The sequence below is a fragment of the Camelus ferus genome, chromosome 13 (assembly GCF_009834535.1).
Source record: "Camelus ferus isolate YT-003-E chromosome 13, BCGSAC_Cfer_1.0, whole genome shotgun sequence".
In the NCBI taxonomy this organism is placed as follows: domain Eukaryota; kingdom Metazoa; phylum Chordata; class Mammalia; order Artiodactyla; family Camelidae; genus Camelus; species Camelus ferus.
In genome coordinates, this window is record NC_045708.1 from 10336192 (window position 1) to 10358510 (window position 22319).

The following is a 22319-nucleotide window of genomic DNA, read 5'->3' on the forward strand; positions in this document are numbered from 1 at the left end:
GATTCAATACCCATTTTATTACACAGCATAACAGACATTAAACATCTTGGGATTTACGGCAATTGCAGACAGTGTGGATATTTATTTTGGTAGTGAAAGTAATGAAGAGGTTTGGAGACGCTTCAGAGCCTTCCAGCAGTCTGAAATCCTAAAACTCTGACACTTAGATTGAAATATTTTAAATCTGTCAGAAGCACTGGGGCCTTTACAGGGGCAGGGGTGTGTTTTCCCATCCCTTCTTGAATTTTGTCTCTGTATGTTCTGCCCCTGGTATCATGCAAATAAAGTATTAAGCTAAGAAGAGCGAGAAATATTTTTAAAAAATTGTTCCAAGTACCTTTTATGGGAAAGTTATATTTCCCCCACAGAGAACAGTAAGCAGTAAAAGGATTTTTTTTTTTTTCCGCTCAGAGTTTCCAAGGCACAAACATGCAGAAAAGTAGCCTTGGGGAGGGTGAGGGGCAGAGGGGTCTGTGTCCCCCCGCCCACCTTCTAGCATAGACCCTCCCCCCACCATAACGGCTCAGATGCCCAATGGAAAAAGTAACTGTGACTGCCCGAAATGTCACAGAATCTGAACCGAGACGGTGCCTAAAAGGAGTCAGAAAACTTGTGAAACTTTGAGGCTTCTGTTAATTCTACCAGAGTACTAATGACAAGATTGTCAGGGACAGAGACCAAGAACAAAGGCCGTGAGCACCATCTGGTGGTGAGACCCACTGTTCTGCTTTTTTTTTTTAAGTGGCTCTTTCTTTTTTCTTTCTTCTTTTCTTCATTTCTTCCTTCCTTTCTCTCTCTCTCTCCCTCCCTCCCTCCCTTCCTTTCTTTCTATTTATTTATTCATTACGGAGTTCCTGGGGATTCACCCTAGGACCTCGTGTATGCTAAGCACTCACTCTACCACTGAGCTCTACCCTCCCTGCAATCTTTTTTTATGTGATGCCTGCAACCTGGTCTGATGGTGAACAGAGATTCCTGTCTTTCCTCTTAATAACAACTGACGTTTAAGTGAACCTAGGCAAGGCTTTACAAACGCACACAAAAAGATAACCGATCTACCTTCCCAGAGACCAGCGGGGGAAGCTGAAGCTAGAACACCCCGTGGAAGGCGGCAGGAGGACAGGCATCCTCTGCGCAGTGTGCCAGGCAGGCTCAGACCGCCTGTGATCGCCCTAACTTACTAGAATACTTCTAACAACCCTGCCCGATTGGGACTGGCATCACCCCACGGACAGACCTGGGAAAAGGAAACCGAATATGGTGTCCTCCCTGTGTTCTCACGGCCTGTGAGTGGCACGGACAGGATTTGAGGGCCCAGTCCAGCTCCCAGGTTCCTGCTATGCTTTATAGCCTCCAATTAAAAAAAAAATTAATGGGGCCCCATCTTGCCCATCATGCAGAACCTTGACAAGAGGGGAAAGGAGGCCCGATCTGTGTGTCCCACCAGAGGCTGCAGCAGGGACCAGGCTCAGCCTCGGGTTCCAGTGCCACAGGAGCTGCGACCTGAGCTTCTCCCCTAGCAGCCTGAGAACCAAGGCCAATAGGAAAGCACGGCCAGCACAGCAGCAAAACCGAAGGAAGGCTGTGCCGGGAAGCACTGGGGCTTGGAAGAGTTAGCAAGGGACACGCTCCCCCGCTGGTGGCGTCTCTTTGTCCCGAAAGCCCAGCCTCCAGCTTCTCATGCTGGTCCCCAGAGCCATCTGGGGAGGTGGAAGCGGGCACTAAAGGCTAGATTCAACTCACACTCCTCCTCTAACCAGCTGTGTGATGCTGAGCAAAAGACCTTGCCCCTCTTGAGTCTCAACTTGCTCCCTGGCAAAATGGGAACTGTAATGGGACCATTAGCCCTTGGCGATGCTGTGAGGGGTACCGGTGTATGAGCGGGCTTTGTAAACTCTGGAGTGTTCTATGAGGCATAATCTATCTGCTATTAACATTAGAGGGAATTAAGTTTATAACCTGCTCCTGTTTCTTGAACTTTGCCCTGCATCCAGTCAGTGCTGGGTGATCTGGAACCAGCAGCTGGTCCATTTATGGCTGAATGTCCACAGGTTGTAGGAAGGCATGTTAAGGGTTCAGTGGCAGCTGGGCCTGGGCCCCTGTGTGGCTCAAAGATAAGGTCCGTGTTTTGATTATGTATGAAATGTTGGTCCCTGAAGGAACCAGGCCCCGTCCTGTCCCTTCCACTAGTTACAACCGAAAAGCTTGGTTTCCCCAAGACCCAACCCAGATCAAGCCGACTCCTTTTGTCCGAACTTGGAGAGGGACCAGGGTGTCCCGCAGCCCCGGCTGGCCAGCCCCCTCTGACTGTGGGCTGCCTCCTCCTGCAGATCAGTGCCCTACAGCAAGGCTACAGCCAGGTGCTGTGCCAGACCCTGTCTGAGAGGAACTCAGAAATCACCTCCCTGAAGAACGAGGGCGAGAGCTTGAGGAGGGACAACGCCGTCACATCAGGTGAGCCCCTTCCGGACTCGGGCCTGAGAGCTGCTGCCCTCCCTTCCTTCTGAGGCCGCAGCAGACATCACCAGTCAACCACCGTGCCTGCGCTCGCTGACCTGGGCGCAGCCCCGGGGATCTCAGCAGCCGGTGTCAGTGAGTTGGAGTTTATTGCCCTTTATTGCCATTAGGGCAGTGCCTGGTACATACTGGGGAGAGTGTTATCTCTTGGCTACAACGTGTTACCGAGCACCAGCCCCACCAGGGAGAACACAGGACTGACTCCATGTGGCTTGGGCAGTCCCATAGGCCGGCCGGCCGGGAGTACAAACTAGAATGTGGACAGGATGGGGTCACCTCTTGAAGGCACCCGTCGTCTCACCCATTTCACTCTAGCGCCCTTGGGCCCTAGTGGAAGCATTTTCTAATTGAGCATCGGAAGTGGTTCCACGATAAAGAACTCGCGTGAGGGGAGGGGCAGCCACTGCACAGCTGCTGCTGGGCCTGGATTCCATCATTCATTCACATCATTCATTCAGCCTATCCGTTGGGCACCTCCCAGGTGTCAGGCCCTGTTCTAGGCTCTGGGGAGAGAGCCCTGAGCAAGACAGTCAGATCCCCACACTCAGAGATTTGGGAGGGGCTGTCAGCTGGGGCAGCCACCACTTCGTCCGAAGCCTTGCCAGGGCTGGAGGACCTCCTTCCAGAATGGCCGCTCATGTGGCTGTTGGCTGAAGGCGTCAGCTCCGCAGCACACGAGCTTCTCCCTAGAGCTGCTTGAGTGTCCTCACAACACGGCAGCTGGCTTCCCCCAGGGTGCCCGATTCAGGAGAGAGCAAAGAGGAAGCATCAAGTGTCTTGTATGACCCAGCTTGGGAGGTCACACTCCGTCATTTCCAAAGTGTCATGTTGGTTACATGTCAGCCTGATTCTGGGTGGGAGGGGTTGCACGAAGGCGTGAATTCTAGGAAGCAGGGATCCTTGTGGCCATTTTAGAAGCTGGCTGTCACAAAAAAAAAAATAGGTGCCACATAACAAAGATGGGTTAGCCCCTTTATATGCCTGGGACGCACCATCTCATTTGACCCTGACAGTAACTCTAAGGGGTTGATACAGTGGGAGGTGAAAAAAGTTGTCCAAGACCTCCAAGCTAATAAGCGGTGGAGACGGGCCCAAACTCAGATGAGTGAGAAACCAGCCACCCCTCAGTAGTGTCCAACAGTCCCCTTGGCCACAGGCCCCTCTCCTGGCCTCTGGAGAAGAATTCCTGGTCCCTCCCTGTGCTGGGCCTCTGTTCCCCAGGTCCTTGGTGTGGCCTTTCCTCCTGGCTCTGCCCAGCCCGTGCCCACAAGCAGCCCCCAAAGTCTTCTCCTCTCACTGACACTCACTGACTCCCCCTCATTCTCACCGAAGCCTCAAACCATGTTCCGTGGACTTTGGTCTCGTCCCCATTCTTGCTTGGGGATCCTCGGAGACTCCTCAGCTCCAGGCAGGCACGGGGGCGGCCTGGACTTGGAAGGGCTTGCCAGCAAGTTGGCCAACAGCGGCGGTGAGGCCGGTAATCCTTCCTGCCTCTTTAACCTCCGTGAATCTGTTTTCTCTTTTTTTTTTCAGGGATGGTGTCATCTTTGCAAAAAGACGTGTTGGTAAAGGAAGAGCAAGTTCAACAACTGAAGCAGGAGGTGGATCAACTAAAAAGTGAGAACAAAGAGAAGGAGCACCAGCTCGAAGCCCTCAGCTCCAGAGTGAGTGTCGGGTCGGCACCGTGGGGGGGGGGGCTGCACAAAGCAGGCACGGTGGGGTCACGTGACACCCTGGCCCCTCCTCCCTCACGCGGTGGTGAGATGAGACCAGCGCCCAGGGGCACAGTGGGGATAGTGGCTGAGTGGGCCAACACGTGCACTGCCCAGCCTGGGAAGACTGAAAGCTGGGGGCCGGCTTCTTTGCAGCTTTTCAAAGCACAGCATGGACGTGGCTCAGAATAAACATAATGTGTGTTCAGATCTAGCCAACACTTTCTGACCCCTATTGTAAGTTAGTCTGCTTAATCCCGGCAACAAACACACCCACTAGCATGTATTACCATTGTAAAGCTTAATACTGAACAGAATAGGGTCTCTCTGGGAGCAAGAGCAACCACTGGTTTTCATAGTTGCCTCCAAAGCAGAATGTTTGAAGGTCCAGATGCAAACACACGGATTCTCGTTTTTTCCTTAGACTTCAGTGTGTAGAATTCCTCTATGTTAAAGGAGCCTGGTAGGCAAGTGAAGAGCTTTTTACATGTAAGTCTATTTGCAAATCTTGCCTTGAGAATCCTAGTTCTATAGGATACGATCTCAGTATTTGTATGATTGTATGATTTGTCTATTTCTGTGAGTCAAGGTTAAACCTAAGACTTTCATCTCCGGTGGCAACTGAGAGATTCACAGCGGCTGCCTGCTGGGTTAGCTAGGTCTGCATGCGTGCAGGGGTTGGGAACAGATCTTGAGATTCCAAGGAAAAGGCAGAATAAGTAACAGCTGGTGCTTAGTACCATCCCCAGTTTGGAGCTGGTGAAAGGCAGAGTGTGAGCTTCGGCGTCTGACAGACCAGGGTTCAATCTCAGAGCTCTCTTTCACTGTAACTTATTTGGCCTCCATTTCCCCATCTGTGAAATGGGAATGACAAAATCGTTCTCTGAGAAGTGGGAGGCTGGTTTTAATTGTGCTTCTCTGCCTCTGGTCAGCTGCCTGGCCAAGCCCTCTGCCTTCGTTTCTCCCAAGCAGTGCCTTCCTAGGCACCCGTGGTCTCTGTTTTATGTGGGAGGGGTGTGTGTGTGTGTGTGTGTGTGTGTGTGTGTGTGTGTGTGTGTGTGTGTGTGTTGGGGCGGGGGGGGCGGGGGGGGTTGTAGAGCTGGTGCTAAGTGAAAGGACAATGGAAAGATGGCACCTGCTCAGCTCTTCTACTTCCTGAAGTGCATGTGGATGATTTTTGTCCCTGCTTCCCCTTCTTCGTGGACCTTGGAATGAGGGTCCTTCTCTGGCCGATGCTGGCCGTTAGCACGTGGGCTCCTCACCACCAAGGGTGATGCTCTTGTGAACATTTGGGTTACCTGTCTTTCTTTTAATGATGTCTGTCATGCATGTTAATCTTAGAAAAATAAGTAGATGGTGTTGAAAATAAAATTAAAAAGAGAAGCAAACACTACCTTGAGAAATCAGCGGTAACATTTTCATGTATGTTCTTCCAGTCTTGTTTCAATATATTACTGAGAAATCAATCAATTAACGAATTACTTTACAGCGAATTTACACTATGCAGTTTAAAATTTTTTAAATACTTTTTATTTTCTAGTGCTAATAAATCCATGCTCTTTCCATTGGTCTTAAAAACTACGTGCTCGTCTCCTGAATGTTCACCATGTTATAATGTGGTCTCCTGTTGCTGGACTCTTGGGCTGTCTCTTTTTTTTTTTTTCCCACTGTTGCTGACAATTCTGTGAAGTACGTCCTTGAATCTATAGATTTGCTGATTTCTCCACTCGTTGTTCTGAGGGTACATTCCTAAAGTGGGAATTTCTGGGTCCAAAGAAGGTACATCCTTACGCTCGTAAAGCCCCTTGCCAAACTGCCCTCGGGAAAGGTGGCTCCGTTTACCCCTCCGCGACGGAGCAGTTGTGTCTTTGAGACGCACTTCTTACCCAAGTACTAAGAGCCACCGGAGCTCACTGGGGATGCCCTGCCCTTGCTGGTCACAGAGAAGAGACACCCCATGTCCTTCACCCTAAGTACCCAGACTCTACAAAGCTGGATGTTCCCTGTGCTACAGATTGCTGGCTTTCTAAGAATAAATTTAAGACAGTTTATTCCTCAGAACTCACAAGAGGGGTGAACTAGGAACTGCTGGGGGATCCCGGGCTCCCATCACACGAACGGTCTTGCTGCTCGGAGTTTGGGGTGTTACTGGATTAAATAGCAGGAAACACTCGGGAGCAAACATGAGGACTTGGGACCCCCAGACAAACCCACGTGGCTTTTCTCCCCAGTGCTCAGTGCTGAAGGAAGAGTTAAAAAAAGAAGATACTCGGAAGGAGCAGCGGGAAACCCAAGAGAAAGAGTTAAAACTCTACAAAAGCGTGAGTTGATCCTCCTCATCACTGGGTGTCCACAGGAAGGCTAGACTTTGACCTCCAGAGGGGTTTTTTGGGGGGAGGGGGTTTCCTTGGCCCGTTAGCACAAGCCCGGGGGCTTTGTGGGTGCTTATTGTTTGTTAACATAGTCTCGTAACTCTGATTTGCTAGCCTCATGGAGGAAATGGGTGAAAAGACCATGGGGAACTCGTGCTCCCAGGATTCTCTGGGCAGTGGGCTCTTGGCCCCTCAGAGGGCTCCCCCTGGGGCTGGGCTGGGATTCGGATGAGGACAGGGATGGGAGGTGGCCAGCTGGCCACCTCATGCCTCTAGTAACTCACCGTGGTCCCTACTCCTGGACCAGCGATGCCCAAATGTTTATGTTCCACTGTCACACGTTTTATCACAGCCGTGGCCACTGTTATGGACACAAAATTATTCCTTAAGTATTTGTACTTAAATGCATTTGATTTTACACCCATTCATAAAAACAAAATAAAAAGCAAAAGTATCATCTGCCTGGTCTGGAAGATGAAAACAAAAAGGAATGCAGTGAAAAGGTGGCCACTACGTGTAAGTGGTCACGACCGGTGCCAGCCGAATGCTCCTGCAGCCCAGGCGCACGTGGTCCATGCGCTGCGAGGGACAGCGCCTCAGGCACCAGGGGACGTGCTCTGCTCTGTCAAGAGCACTGCTCTTCTCTGCCTCAAACGGGGACGAGAAGGAAAGTTTCATCGTTCTCTGCTCCAAACCATGCCCCTTGTCTGTTCCAAACAGTCCTATTTAGAACAAGCTCAAAAAGACACCCTGAGGAAAGAGATGATGGCTATCTTGTTCCATTTCATGCAGGATCCGTGCTGATCTTCAAAAGAAACTCTTCATTTCCTTCACCCAGCACATTCAGCGTGTCAGTTGGAGGGGGAAAAAAGTCTACTTTGCCTTAAAGATGTAGTCTTTTTCCCCCAAGGGAAAGAACTAAGCTAATAGCTGACTAGATTCCTGCCTTAACGAGCCAGATGAAGTGAGTTGTTATGAAGTTGACTCTTCCCTGTGGTTGGAACTCTTTCAGCAAATCCACGACATGGAGAAAGAAATGAGGAAGCTCAGGGAGGAGCTGAAGAGGAGCAGCGCTGAGCAGAGCCTGACCTCTAAGACGCTGCGGGAAAAGAGCAAGGTACGGGCCGAGCACCCCACGCGCGCCACCCCCGTTCACCTCCACCGCGGCCCAGTGCGGTCTGTCCTGGTATTCACCCCACTTCACAGCTGGGAAACTCGAGGCTCACAGAGGTGAAGGCCGTTACCCACAGTCACTCAGGCAAAGTTGTTGTGACCAGAACCTGAATCCAGGTCTGCCTGACTTCAAAGCTCCCGCGTGTGGCCCCTGCCCTAGACTGCCTTCAAGTCTTAATTGTGAAATTCTCCAGAAAAGAACTGATCCATTCCATCAAGTTTGCCAGTGATGGTTGTCCAAACTTAAATGAACATTCTTACTGATGGTTTTTTGTTTGGTCTCTGTGTTCATTGAGAGAGGAATGTTTTTAAAACTCTCCTCGTGATTATAGATTTATGTATTTCTTCTTTTAATACTGACGATTTTTGCTCTCTGTATTTTGAGGTTGTATTACTAGGTGCATATAAATTTAGAATTCTAATACTTCTGGTAGAACAAAACTTTTGATCATCATAAAATGTCCCTTGTCATCTCTAGTAGCATCTTTCCCTTCAAGTCTACTTTGCCATTAATATAGCTCCATCGCTGGCTTTCTGTTGGTTAGAGTTTTCATAGCATATCTTTTTCATAATTTCTCTGTCAATTTTTGTTTTAAGTTTTACACATATGTCTTCCAAATAGCGTATCATTTTTATAAAATCCAGTTTGACAATCTTTGCCTTTTAGTCCATTTATATAATGTAATAACTCATATTTGGCGGGTTAAATTTACCTTCTTGCTCAGTGCCAGATGTACCATCTCTGCTATATTTCTTTTTCCCTCCTTTCTTGTCTCCTTTTATTTGATGGTTTTCTGTCATTCCTTTTTCCCTCTCTGTTATTTTGGAAATGTTTCCCTTTTTTTCCCCTCTATTCTTTTAGTAATAGTAAGACAACAGCATTCATCCTCAACTAACCAAAATCCCACATTAATGAAAACTTTCGCTCTCCTACTGTTATCTTAATGGTCACCTTAAAGGCTACCGTGTGCGTTCTTAACTTACCAAGATGCAATGTTAGTAAGTCACAATGCTCTTCTCCTTGACAATGCAGTGACTCTAGAACACTTGAACACCACTTACCCACTGTAAGCCACTGTTGTCATTTTCTAAACTACTCTGTGTAGTTAAAGCCCCAAAATATATCATTAGTATTTTTATATAGTCACTATCATGTTCACAAATTACCCTTTCTGTTGCTTGTCTTTTCTGCACCTCTGATCATCCACCTGGGTTCATGTTTCTTGTGCCTTCAGCGTTTTCCTTCACTGTGGCTCTGCTAACGACAGATTCTCAGTTTGGTGCGTGCGTGTCTATCTGCCTAAAAATGTATATTTAACCTTCGTGCTTAAAACACAATCTGACTGTGTATTGAATTCTACAATGGGAATTCTTTTCTTTTGACACGTGAGAGGCAGCGTCCGGTGTGCCACTGCCGTCTCTTGGCTCCTGTTACTTCTGTTTAGAAGTCATCTGTAAGCCTAACCGTTGCACCTTTGTGTGATCTGTCTTTTTCTCTGGCGGCTGTTAAGATTTTCTTTTCCCTTGATTTCCAGCAGTTTTGTTACGACTCATTCAGGTGCAGATTCATTTTTATTTACCTTGTTCAGAGTTCATAGGGGCTTCCTGAATCCCTAGCTTGGGGCTTTGCATGAGTCCTGGCCCTCAGGCTCTGTGCCACATGGGCAGCTGGGAGCTACTGAGGCTTCTGAACAGGGGACTGACGTGATTAGATCTGTGCCTGATCATAATGGTGAAAATGGTAGCTCCAATGTCTCATGCTCTAGGCATTATGCCGAACATTTCATCTCTTTTCATCCTCACAACAGCACTGTGATCCAGAAATCATCCTCTCCACTCTGCAGGTGAGAGAGTCAAGGCTGCTAGTTACTAGCAAGGTAACGAGCCCAGTCGCACAGTCAGTTTTGTCTGACTCCGGGTTTGTCTGCCTCCAATCCACTGTGGCATAGCCGAGAGCCACGTGCTACTGTTTACACGGAAGTTAATCAAAATTAAATACAATTTGAAATCCAATTCCATGGTTGCACCAGCTACGTTTCAAGTGCTTGACAGCCAGACGTGGCTGGTGGCTGCCGTGTTAGACAACACAGGCCTGGAGCAGCTGCACCATTGCTGAAAGTTCTTTCCGAGTCTTGGGGGTGGGAGTTGGGGCTGTTGATGGAGACGGAGAGCACAGAGAAGGGCAGAGTCCAGAGCTGGACTTTGCTTTTGCAGCATGTGGGAAAGTCTGCTGAAATAGAAGTCAGAACATGTTGAGATCTGGGAGGGTGACACAGGGAGGAATCTAGGGCCCAGAGAGGTAAACGGCTTTTCCAAGGTAACAGCCAGGTAGAGTCTCTTCTGCTGTTCCGCACCACTCAGAAGAAAGCTCTGAAGAGCTTCTCTGGGTCTTTTTTTTACACCTGTGTGATCTGCCTCGTCAGCTCCCTAATAAGCAGCATGTGAAGTCGTTTCAGCACAAAGTCCTTTCACCTATTTATGAGAGTTTGCCTCATTTCCTGGTAGCCACAGAGCCCTGCGCTCAGCAGGTGCTTCCATGAATGGAGCAGCTGCAATGCCTATGATGGCCAGCAGAAGGTAGCATCGAGCACCCCCAGGCTCCCTTCATGTTGACTATTAACCAAGCAAGGGGGAGGAAATCCACAAGCTTCTCCTCTTGAAATGCCTACTTGTACGGGCTGGGATTCTTAGTAGACATTGCTTAGCAAGCCTCCAGAGAGGTTTGCACTGGTGAGCGTGCTAAAAGTGGTGACAACAATTAGTTGTGATAGTAAACCGAATAATAGCATTTACCAAGTACCCGTCCTGGGCCAGTTATTAATGGTATTAGAATGAGGCTGCATGGTGAGCATTCCTGTCCACCTTTAATAGGTTACAATACTTAAGCACTATTGCAAACATGCTGAAAAGCCCCATGATCACTCTCTAAGTCAGCACAAGTACCGTCATCCCCATTTGGCAGATGAGGACACGGAGTCACAGAGCAGTGAAATAACTTTCTCAGGCTCATACGGCTTGTTGGGGACGGAGCTGGGGTTGGAGTCTGTGGTAGGACAAACACAGTTGAGCCCAGGGTGTGGAGCTTAGCCCTGTCCTCCCCCCCCCCCAAGGGGACAATGCCCTGTGAGTCTGCCTCCACCCTGTGCCCGCCTGTGACCCCGGCCCCTGCGCTGCTGCTGTCCCTACCCCTCTGGGACTCTCCCACTGCCATTAGCCCCCCCAGAAGAGTTTCCCCAGAGGGCATCACGATCACATTAGCAGCAAGCACTTGCTTTCATCATCCTTTCAGGTTGAAGAGAAGCTTCAGGAGGATTCCAGGAGGAAATTGCTTCAGCTGCAAGAAATGGGGAACAGAGAGAACCTCATTAAAGTCAATTTGGAAAGGGCAGTAGGTCAGGTAGGCGCACTTCAGAGCCCCTCGTCGGCCCACGCTCTCCCTGGATTGCCTTAGCGTGCCAGGCGGCCGGTGGGGATGAATGAGGAGGAAGGCGGCCGGGTTTAATTCACCCATTTATCTCCAGTGTGGAGACTTTGTGCGGTTTCTGCATCCCAGTGGACATCACTAAAGAGGCTTTTCCTGCTGGGAGGGTCTACCATCTCCCGAGACCCTGACCAAGCAACCAACCCCAGCTCAAGGCCCACCCCGATGAGCCAGCTGTGTGGTCCCTCTCTGGAAGGGTTTGAGCCTCTGGACCCCAGTGGTGTTTCTAGTACTTTCCCCCGTCACATTTTGTTGTCCTGACATTTACCACAATCTTTCTCCCTCTGGTCCCCCAACAGATGCTGCAGTCAGTGTCCACAGGGAAATGCCACTTTCCTTAATAAAGTGAAACCCAGAAGGTCAAAGCTCATGCTGGATGGAGACTCCCTGGGCAGGGTGGGGAGCAGGCTCCGAGCCCACTGGTCCAGGGGTGCCGTTCCCCAGGGCTCTGACCCAAGATGGCCCAGGGGCCCTTCCTCTTACACAAGGCACAGACCTGAGGGCCAGAATATGCAAATGGGACTTCACCAAAGGCTAAGGGATAGCAAATGAGAAGCCAAGATGGGGCTCTGACCCTCCAGACTTCTCCCCAGGGCGTCCTCTTCTGGCTACCGTGGCCAGGGCGTCCCGGAACATTCTAGATGTATGTGTGTTTGTGCTTTTCCTTTCCTGGCAAGGCGAGTCTACCTCGTCACTCGGTGGATTCTCAGAAGGGCCCGTAAACCACCAAAGCAAGTTAAGAACCACAGCCCTTAAAGGAGCCCTCCATCCCACCGCACCCAGTTCCCAAAGCCCTTCCATGTGGTAGCGTCCAAGCCGGAAGCAGCAGTGTGACTGGGCTTCGTCCCACAAGCTGAATAAAGATGCTGAAACTTGGGCATATTTTAAAGCCCCTTCGACAAATGTCCACCACCGTCACCCCCGGTGTCATTCCCCCTAGAGGGTGTCAACCCTTCGGAAGGCGGAGAGCCCGCCAGTCCCGGCCCCTCCTTGTGCACCTGGGCTACCCCTCCCCTCGCCTGCACGCTGCACCCCAGCACACACCCGATTTGAGGGTATCATCTGTGCCACTTGCCCAAGTGCCGAGGGCCTGGGAGGGGCTCTGGCCACAGGTCATCCGGGAAGACCCTCCGAGACACTGAGATTCCCTCCAGGTCTAGACTCAAGAGAGAAAGGATCAGGTCTCTCTGTGCTGCCCAGGCCTTCCCTCTCACCCCCTCATCTGCACAGGCCCTCTCCCTGTCTGAGGTCCTGCCCTTCCCCCGGCAAGTGATTTGGGACAGAGCCCATGGTCCAGGAGGACCTGTCCCTCCACACTTGAGCAGCCCCGTAGCGCGCCTCTGGTGGTACCAGGGGACCATCGCCCACAGGGCCCTCTCTGCATAACCTCTCCCTTGAGCGAGCTAGGACCCTCCCCTTGGCCATGAAACCAGCGAATTGCCCGGAATCCCTCGAGTCCCCTTGCTTGGCTTCCGGCAGGCGGACTGCAGAGGCGTCCGTAGGGGAGCCGCAATTCCATCACTTGTTTTCCCAGAACTCCCTGGCATGCAGCAAACTCTGGTGTCTTGGGACCTGTTGACTTTCCAATTGATTCAGTGGCTGTTATAGTGCTTTCCGGGCTCTGTTTTAGAGTTTTCCGTGACCACGTTTTGCCATTGAACCAAGGACCCAGGCCAAGAGCCATCATGTTGGGCAACTTCCAGGGCAAGTTGGGCTTCCTTGCCTCTCATGCCTCATGAACCTGAGATACCTTGAACTTGTAATTTGAGAAGCCCTGATTTAATTTAACTGCACTATTTTATCAACTGTAATCTGAAAATACCACCACCAGAGAAGCACTCAATAAAAACCGGCTGAACTACAGTGGAGGACTTTGAGCAGCTGACTGAGATGTTTCTGGAACCAAGCAGCTGATGAATTTTTATCGAATGCGCCGGGAGCCCAGAGATGAACACAGCAGGCATAGTCTTCAGGACGCAAAGTCTCAGGCACAAAATGGCACCAGCAGCTCCTCCTTCTCTCCCCGGGCACCCTTGCTGATTGCACAGTTTACCTGCGCTGACAGCCCCAATATTTATTTCTCAGTCTGGTTCCAACTTAGCAATTATGGAAGAGTGCTCCCGGCCCTGGACTTCCCACTGGATAATTGGCAGCAAGTGGCTCTTCTGAGGGCCTGAGACATGTGTGCACTGACCATGTGCGTTGGCTGGGTCAGGCGGGAATGCCTGAAAAGTCATTAAGACCTGCCATCCCCTTCTCTTGCGTGGGCACTGCCCCTTCTTTGGAGAAGTGAAGGTTTTAATAGCTGGTAATGACCAAGAAAATCATGCAAATCCTTCTAACAGATTTCTCCCAGACCCAGCGATGATGGTTCCTCCCCCAGCCTTGCGGCTGCAGCTGCCCCTCCAACTCATCACCCTCCCTTTGTTTGCCCCACAGCTGGAGCATTTCAGGAGTCAAGTCATCAAGGCCACCTATGGACGAGTGAAACCGTTCCAGGACAAACCCGTCTCAGATCAACAGGTTCATCTCTTTTTCCTGCTTTCTTCTTCGGGGACCCGGGACTCCAGACACTGGAAGCATATGTTTCTGTTTTTTGTTAGTGGCACATATTTTTCACTCTGTTGCTACACCATAAAGATTTGTTTTGCTTTTCTGGGATTTCCTGGCTTTGAAATTAAAAGCCAGTTAAACTCCCTGGAAGTGTTTCTGTGAAAATCCAAATTAAACCACCCAGACCCGTTTCTGGTCGCCAGACCCGCGTGTTTTAACCTTCATTTGCGCTGCGAGGAAAGGGGCGGCCCCACCATAGACGAGGCGTCCTCCCTCGCTCCTTCTGAGGAGGGAAGATGGCAGCAGTGAGGAGGGGCCCTGGCTGTGGTGACTGTCCTGGTACCCTTCACATTATCCTTTCAGCCCCGTGGGTCAGCACGTGGGCCATTCTCGGAGAAGCTGACCTTCTCTTTCCGAGACCCCAGCATCAGGCTCAGGCTCATGAATTGCTCCCAGAATGCAGAAGGATCTAGAACAAACTCGTGGCAACATGACAAAAATCATCTCCAATCCTGGGAAACATGCCCCGGTGACGGAGCCGAGACCCCCTCCAGAGCTGTCACCGAAGCACGTCGGGACCTCCCTCCTCCCCGCAGAGACGGGAGCTGGAGCTGATGCCCCCCCCAGGTCCCCTCCCCGCAGAGCTGCCCAGGATTTTAAATCGTGGTTGTTTTTTTCCCTCCTTTCTCTCACCAGTTAATAGAGAAGATCACCCAGGTCACTGAGGACAACATCAACTTTCAGCAGAAAAAGTGGAGCCTGCAGAAGGAGACTCAGCTCAGCAACTCCCAACAGGGGGAGATCGCCGAGAGCATCGAGAAGCTGAAGACGTGCTTAGCCAGCTGCCAGGTGCCCCTTCTCCGCTCTTCACTAATGTCCCCTTTGTGTGTCGTCTTTGTGCTCCCTGTTTGGGAAATCATCCAGCCTTCGTGGAGCAGGTTGGGAAGTCAGACTCTGCTTTTCTGTCCATCTTTTCTCTTGCTGGAGAAATTTGTTTGAGATCAGAAAACAAAGGACCTCCAAAAATGCCTCCCAGGTGAACGTGGTGTGGCCGATGAAAAGCTGCCCTGGACGCTCCAAAGACTGCCTTTGGGAGGCCCCGGAGTGCCCCACCCCCCAGCCCTGGGAAGGAGCGGGAGAAAAATAGCCCCATGTTATTTCCAGAAAAACCAAAGAAACATCCTGCCCTTTATTTGCATTTTTTTCTGTTATGTTCCAACAATGGAAAGGCTGTTCTTGCCCCTATTGCCTTGGACTCTGGAGAAGACAGAACCGGGGGGGGCCGGCTGAACCCCCACGGCCCCCATGCAGGGATGCAGCCTATCAGGGCAGACAGCTGCTTCTGCTTTCTCCGGAAATTAGCAGCTGCTATTTGGGGAGTCTGTGCACACGGTCACTCGTCAGCACTCTTTCTGATCAGGAAACCGCACTTTCTGACCAGCCTGTGTGTTGATCTCAGCAGGAATTTTGTAGCCAAATTTGGTTCTTGTTTCAGCCAAATTGTCATGGGCAGTTTGTCTTCGGGATCATCCAAAGTCCAAATTAGAGTGCAAACGCGATAAAAGCTGCCCCCCTTCCCCCTCCCCACCCCACCAAAAAAACCATAATTAGAACTGGGCCGTCCCAGGGCGGCAGACACATGGCCCTGCTGGCTTCACCAAGAGGTCCAGAACATCGCTCCTGGTGGGGCACCTGCGTCAGGTGCTATTTCTGGCGACCCCTCACGACCGCATCTCTTTCCAGGCTTGCATGAAGACGTCTTGCTGCAGCGACGACCTGAAGAAGGAGGTGGACCTCCTTCAGCACCTGCAGGTGAGCCCCCCTGTTTCGGGGCTCCAGAAGGTGGCGCTGGACACCCTGCGCCTGTCGCTGTCCTGGCTGGAGGAAACAGAGCGTCTCCTCCGGGACGTGGGGATCCAGCTCTCCGGCTCCGACAAAGGTTACTGGCACTTTTTTTTCTCACATAGTCGCGTGCCTAAAATGTCGCGTTGACGCTGATGGTTGTGGGACATCTGTCGAGGAAGGCTTCTTAGGTAGGTGGCCAAGTGCTCCTTTCTCCAGACTTGGCTTCACCACTCGAGAAGGGATTTTCCCTTGAAGAAAGGACACGAGGGAGGTGCGAGGGCTGAAGAAACGTGAGACATGACAGAGGCAAAAGGAAAACCAAAACTGTGCTGAATCTCATCTCTCAGAAGTGGCTGTTTATTTATTTAGTAGGCGCTTTTTTTTTTAAGAGCAGTTTTAGGTTCACAGCAAAACTGAGAGAGTTCCCAGGCACACCGTGCCCCCACTCTGGCTCAGCCTCCCCCACGGGCAGCACCAGCATCTGTGTGGTACGGTGGGCACGTCATAGTCACCCAAGGCCCCTCGTTTACATCACGGTTCGCCCTTGGTGTTGAACACTTTGTGGGTTTGGACAAGTGCGCAATGACATGTATCCATCATAATATCCTACAGAACAGTTTCACTGCCCTAAAAATCCTCTCTGCTCCATCCCCCCACCCTCTGACACCCAGCCCCTGGCAACCACAGATCTTTTTACTGTCGCCATAGTTTTTGCCTTTTTCAGAATATCACATAGTCGGCATCATACAACTTCTCAGATTAGTTCTTTCACATAGGAATATGCATTTAAGTTCCCTCCAAGTCTTTTCATGACTTGATAGCTCATTTTTTAGTACTGAATAATATTCCATCTTCCACTTACTCCTGAAGGACACCTTGGTTGCTTCCAAGTTTTGGTGACTGTGAGTAGAGCTGCCATAAACATCCACGTGCAGCTTTGTGTGTGGACATGTTTTCAGCTGCTGTGAGTAAATAAACAGGGTGCAGTTGCTGGATCATGTGGTTAGAGTATGTTTAATTTTCAAGAAAACCACCAAAATCTCTTCCAAACTGGCTTGCATTTTGTGTTCCCACCGACAACGAATGAAAGTTCCTGTTGCTTCACATCCTCGCCAGCATTTGATATCACTAAGGTCATATTTTGTGTCTAACTTCCGAGGCATTTCCCCATGGAAATAGCTGTGTGATGCTTGGCAAGTTACTTCCCCTCTCTGTGCCTCAGTTCTCTTACCCGTAAAAAGGGGATAAGAAGGCGTTCCCCACCCTTTAGGATTGTTGTGAGGACTAAAATGCTTTGATATATGTGAAGTTCCTGGCATAAAATAGGCATTACCTAGGTATGTTTATTGATTTTTTTCATTTTGCAAGAGAATAGTTTCATATTATACCCAGTTTTCTTCAGTTTTGCCCCTAATGGTACATCAGGAAGACCCTTCCATGACAGTACACACAGACCTACGTCATCGTTGTCACTGATGGCAAGGAGTCCCGTGGTGTAGGGTGTGCCGTGACCCATCTAGTCAACCCGCCACCGTGGGCATCTAAGTTGTCTCCAGGTTTTCACACTTATGATGATGCTGAAATAAACATTATTCACGTATGCCTATTCACCCCATCTCTATCCTAGATGTGGAGGATGTGAACCACTTTCATTCAGCAGAGATTTATTGCGTGCCTACTGGGTACTAAGCACCGTGCAGGGTGGAGACACAGTGGGGTCAGAGACAGGTAGAATCCAGGTCATGAGGTGCACGAGTGTTGGCTGTACAATTCCTCCCACTTTATGTTTGAAATTTTTCATAATAAAATCTTGGGAGGAAACAGGCACTATCCCTGCCGGCCTCAGGAGGGATAGGGTGGCCATTAACTGAAAAATCACTCGCACGTAAAGCTTTGATGGGGACGAGTGCTTTGAAGGGGAAGTGCAGGGTTCTGGTCAGGGAGGGCAGGGTGTCTGCAGAATGCATAGGAGTTATTTGCCGAAGGGGGAGCATTCTGGGCGAAGGGAGCATTGCAGTGGGATGGGGAGCATGGAGAACATAAGGGGATAAAGGAAATGGAGGCAGAGGTGGGCGGGGCAGGAGCGGGAGGGAGGCCTGCAGGCGCTGTACCATGGGCAGTGGTTGGGGGTGCAGAAGGCTGGCAAGACCCTGGTAAGAAGCTCTGCTTTAACCTAAGAGCAGCGAGAATCCCATGAAAGGCTTTAAGTGAGGAGCTGATGGAACAGGCTTGCACTGGGAGACGATGGAAGGTGGCTGGCACGGGACACTGGGAGAGCAGCTGGGAGGCTGTCACAAGAGATGGTGGTGGCCCTCGCTAAGGCAGAGGAGAGGATGGAGAAAGAGAGAAAATTCCAGGGGCAGGTAAGAGGAGAATCAGCAGGCCTCAGCGGTGGAATCAGATACAGTGAGAAGGGAAGGGACAGAGAGAAAGACGGCTACAGGTCTCCAGGTTTCCAGCTTGTGTAAGTCAGATGTGGTTCCTTCACTAAAATCCAGACTAAGGGACGCTGTGTGAGGACCAGATCTGAGGAGGAAGACGCGTGTGAGGGTGCCAGGGACGCAGCTGTCACCCTGCAGGTCTAGCCTGGAAATAGCTATTAGTGACGTGGCCCCCGAACCCAGAAGAATACGCCACGTGGTGGGTATTTACTAAATAGCCGTGGAATGGACGGACAAATGGATGGATGCATAGACGATGATTGAAGCCATGGGTATGGATGGTATCACTGAGAAAGAATGTCCTGAGTGAGAAGGGAGAGCCCAGGGCCCCACCTAGGGACTGCCAACACTTTGAAGGTTATTGATACTTCTTGCCAAATCGCCCTTCAGAGAGGCTGCGTGAATTTGACGTTCTTCCAACAATGAATGAGAATAGAAGAGTGATTATTATTAATACAACTCAGCAACAAAAAAACAAGCAACTCAATCAAAAAATGGACAACAGACCTAAACAGACATTTTTCCAGAGAAGAGATACAGATGGCCAACAGGCATGTGAAAAGATGCTCAAAATTGCTAATTATCCGAGAAAAGCAAATCAAAACTACAATGAGGTATCACTTCACATCAGTCAGAATGGCCATCATCAAAAAGAACACAAATAACAAATGCTGGAGATGGTGTGGAGAAAAGGGAACCCTCCCCCACTGTCAGTGGGAATGTAAATTGGTGCAGCCACTACGGAGGACAGTATGATGATTTCTCGCAAAACTAAAAATAGAACTACCATATCGTCCAGCAATCCCATTCTTGGATATTTATCAGGAAAAAAAAAAAGAAAGAAAACACTAATTCAAAAAGATCCATGCACCCCAATGCTCATAGCAGCATTATTTACAACAGCCAAGAGACGGAAACAACCTAAGTGCCCATCAACAGATGACTGGGTGAAGAAGATGTGGTACACATACATATACACACAATGGAATATGACTCAGCCATAAAAAAGAAGGAAATTTTGCCATTTGCAACAACATGGATGGACTTGGAGGGTATTATGCTAAGTGAAATACATCAGACAGAAAGACAAATTCTGTATGATGTTTATATGTGGAATCTAAAAAATAAAATAACTAGTGAATATAACAAAGAAACAGACTCACAGATACAGAGAACAAACCAGTGGTTACAAGTAAAGAGAAGCAAGCGGGGAGGGGATTAACAGGTACAAACTACTATGTGTAAAATAAATAAGCTGTGAGGCCATTGTACAGCACAGGGAACTGAGCCAATATTTTATAATAACTAGAAATGGAGTATAGCCTTTAAAACCTGTGAATCACTATGTTGTACACCTGAAACATATAATATTGTACATCAACTATACCTCAATTTAAAAAAATCTATGACCTAAAAAAAAAAAAAATCTGATTGGTGAGGGATTCGCTGTGTGGTCCAGCTGGGAAGATAGGAGACATCTGAGGAGGACCTTAAAAGTTAGTTCCCGTCTCCTCCTGCCTGGTTCCTCAGCTTCTTTTGATAAGGGAAAGAAAGAACTCCGCGTTTTTCTTTGCAAGCTCAGTCAATTGTGTCTATTTCTGCCAGACTTTGTTACCAATGAAAGGCTTCCCTGCATACATAGAAAATCACTTTTTCTCAGATACCCAAGGTAAGCAGTATTTTTTTAGTGAAAAAAAAAAAACAAGCTGTAATACAATATGCATAGTGTTCTCCCATTTTTTTTTAAGTCAGTATCTGACCAAAGGAAAGATCTGGAGGAAAAGACAGAAAGTGTTGAGAGCATTGTCCGAGCATGGTGGGACTACATGGGTCTTGACTTTCACTCAGCCATTCAACAGCTATTTATTGCAGGCCTACTATGTGCTGGCCACTGAGGACACAGTAGGGAGCACTGTCCACATTATAGGTTTCTGTAATATTTGGATTTGTGTAACAGGCACGTGTATCTTTTGTAACCAGAAATATAATAAAGACGTGCCTCTTCCCCCAAAGAGGGAAATCCCCTTATGATTACAGTTCATCAATGAATGGAGAAACAAGACCACACCCTTCCCCTCCCACACCCTCAGTTCCCTCTGTTCCCCAGTCGGCTTTAGATCCTACCCAGAATTTGATCCAGCCCCTCGGGCTCCTGGGTCACAGGGTTGCAGCTGAGCGGACTGCAGACCCCTCCCAATTTAGCCCCAGAAATCCATACACTCACCAGGTTCCTAGAACCCAAGCCAACGCCACCCATCTCTGCTATCTTGCGGTCTCCTAATGCACACTTCACAGAAGCCAACCCAACCCATCACTCTCGAGCCTCCAGTCTCTCTTAAAAGACAAGGACGGACCTCGGTCTGAATTCTGCTCCTACCACTGACCAGCTCTGCAGCTTAACCTGCTGGTCTTCTGTGTCTCATCTGTAAATGCAAACACGGGTTGTCTACAATGATTAGAAATAGCGTGCATGCGACCCCTGGCATGGTGCCTGGCGCACAGCACGTGCTTAATACTTAATAGCTATTATTATAGTATTTTCCTCACTCTTCCAAGCTGGAAATTCTCAGCAAGTTGCATTGTCGGAGGTCAAGGTCCCAGGCATGAGCCTGTTAAGCTCTCCTCCTTTCTCTCGCTGCACCCATCCTTTCTCCCTTCCCTCTGTCTCCCCCAGATGCAGCTCTTCCGTCCCTGCGTCTCCCCTTCCCTCTCCCTCCCAGGAGATCTTGGGCACAAGGTCCTGAATCACGACTTCCTTCTTTGACATCTCTCCCTGTTACTCCTCTCTGTCATCAGACGGGCGCTTCGAGAGGGTAGCTCCCTGGGACCACTGCTCCTTTAGCTCCTTTGTTACGGCTCGCACTCCTGTCCCACTAAGATCTCGGCATGCGTGACTTCCTGCCTTCCTCACCACCAACTTCCTACCTTGTCTTTGCCTCTTTAGCAACTGCCATGGAGCCGCCTGCACTGAAGGCCCCGCTTCCTCCCCGAGCTGTGTTCTCTCCAGCCCTCCCACCGCCCTTGGTTCTCTTTCTCAAAACCCTCTTACCTTTGATGATCACAACTGGCGTGGGGGGTGCTCCTGGCATCCAGTGGTAGAGGCCAGGGATGCTACTAAATGTCCTGCAGAGCCCAGGACAGCCCCGCAACCGAGAATGGCCCAGCCCCACGTGTCAGCAGTGCTGCCATTAAGAAACCCTGCTGGCTCCTCCTTCTCCAGTTCATTCCCAGTTGTTTTTCTGGAAAAACACCCTTCATGAAGCCAACTCACTGCTCCATCAGCAGCTGAACTCACAGTGACTCAGACCCTGGGGTCCCACAGCCATGAGCCCCAGCCCGGGCTCAGCCGTTTGCCAGCTGCGTGATGTCCAGAATCCACAGGTCTCAGAGCCCGACTGGCTCATCTGTAAAACGGGGGGATGGTTGGACGATGCGGTGCGTTGATCGCTTCCCAGAGGGCTGGACACACAGGTCACACTCATGACATTCCTAAAATGTTTAAGTCAAATTTATACTCTTTAAGCTACTCTTCTAGGCTGGCCACACATTGACTCAGCCTCCTACCCCAATTCCTCTCTACCCCTTCCCTCCCCCATCGTCCGCTCCACACCAGTTAAGCACAGTGCTCTCCTGGAACAGGCACTGCATTTCTCCACCTCCTCTTCTGCCTTCAGCCCCCTCATTAGTTTCCTATGGCTGTTAGAATAAATTAGCACAAACTGAGTGGCCTAACACAATCCGTATTTATTCCTTCACAGCTCTGGAGGCCAAAAGTCCAAAGTCCATTTCACTAGGCTGAAGTCAAAGGGCTGGCTCCTTCTGGAGGCTCTAGGAAAGAATCTGTTTCCCCACATTGTCCCATCTCTAGACCTTTATTCCTTGCATTCCTTGGCTGACGGCCCCCTCCTCCATCTGCAAAGCCAGCAGTGGAGCATCGTCAACTCTCCTCTTCTGTCTCGTCACCTTCTCCTCTGTGTGTGGTCAGACTCCCTGTCTGCTTCTGATAAGAACCCATATGACTAGGGGGCAGGGTGTAGCTCAGTGGCAGACAGCATGCTCAGCATCCCCAGTACCTCCATTTAAATTTGTTTTGTTTGTTTTTAAATACATACATACATACATACATACATACATACATACATACATACCTAACTCCCTCCCTCTACAAAAAAAGAGAGAGACAAAAAGATTGAAAAAAGAAAACCCCACGTGACTGTATTGGGCC

At 49.7% G+C, this 22319-nt stretch overlaps 1 protein-coding gene across 1 annotated transcript in view; it reads left to right on the top strand.

Moving 5' to 3' along the window:
* Positions 1 to 22319, top strand: part of FHAD1 (forkhead associated phosphopeptide binding domain 1) — a 123654-nt gene that overhangs the window by 54542 nt on the left and 46793 nt on the right. The window contains 8 exon segments of the mRNA XM_032495241.1: positions 2331 to 2454; positions 4051 to 4181; positions 6461 to 6550; positions 7614 to 7718; positions 11064 to 11171; positions 13695 to 13778; positions 14505 to 14657; positions 15552 to 15747. Of these exon segments, the coding sequence (XP_032351132.1) occupies positions 2331 to 2454; positions 4051 to 4181; positions 6461 to 6550; positions 7614 to 7718; positions 11064 to 11171; positions 13695 to 13778; positions 14505 to 14657; positions 15552 to 15747 (991 nt within the window).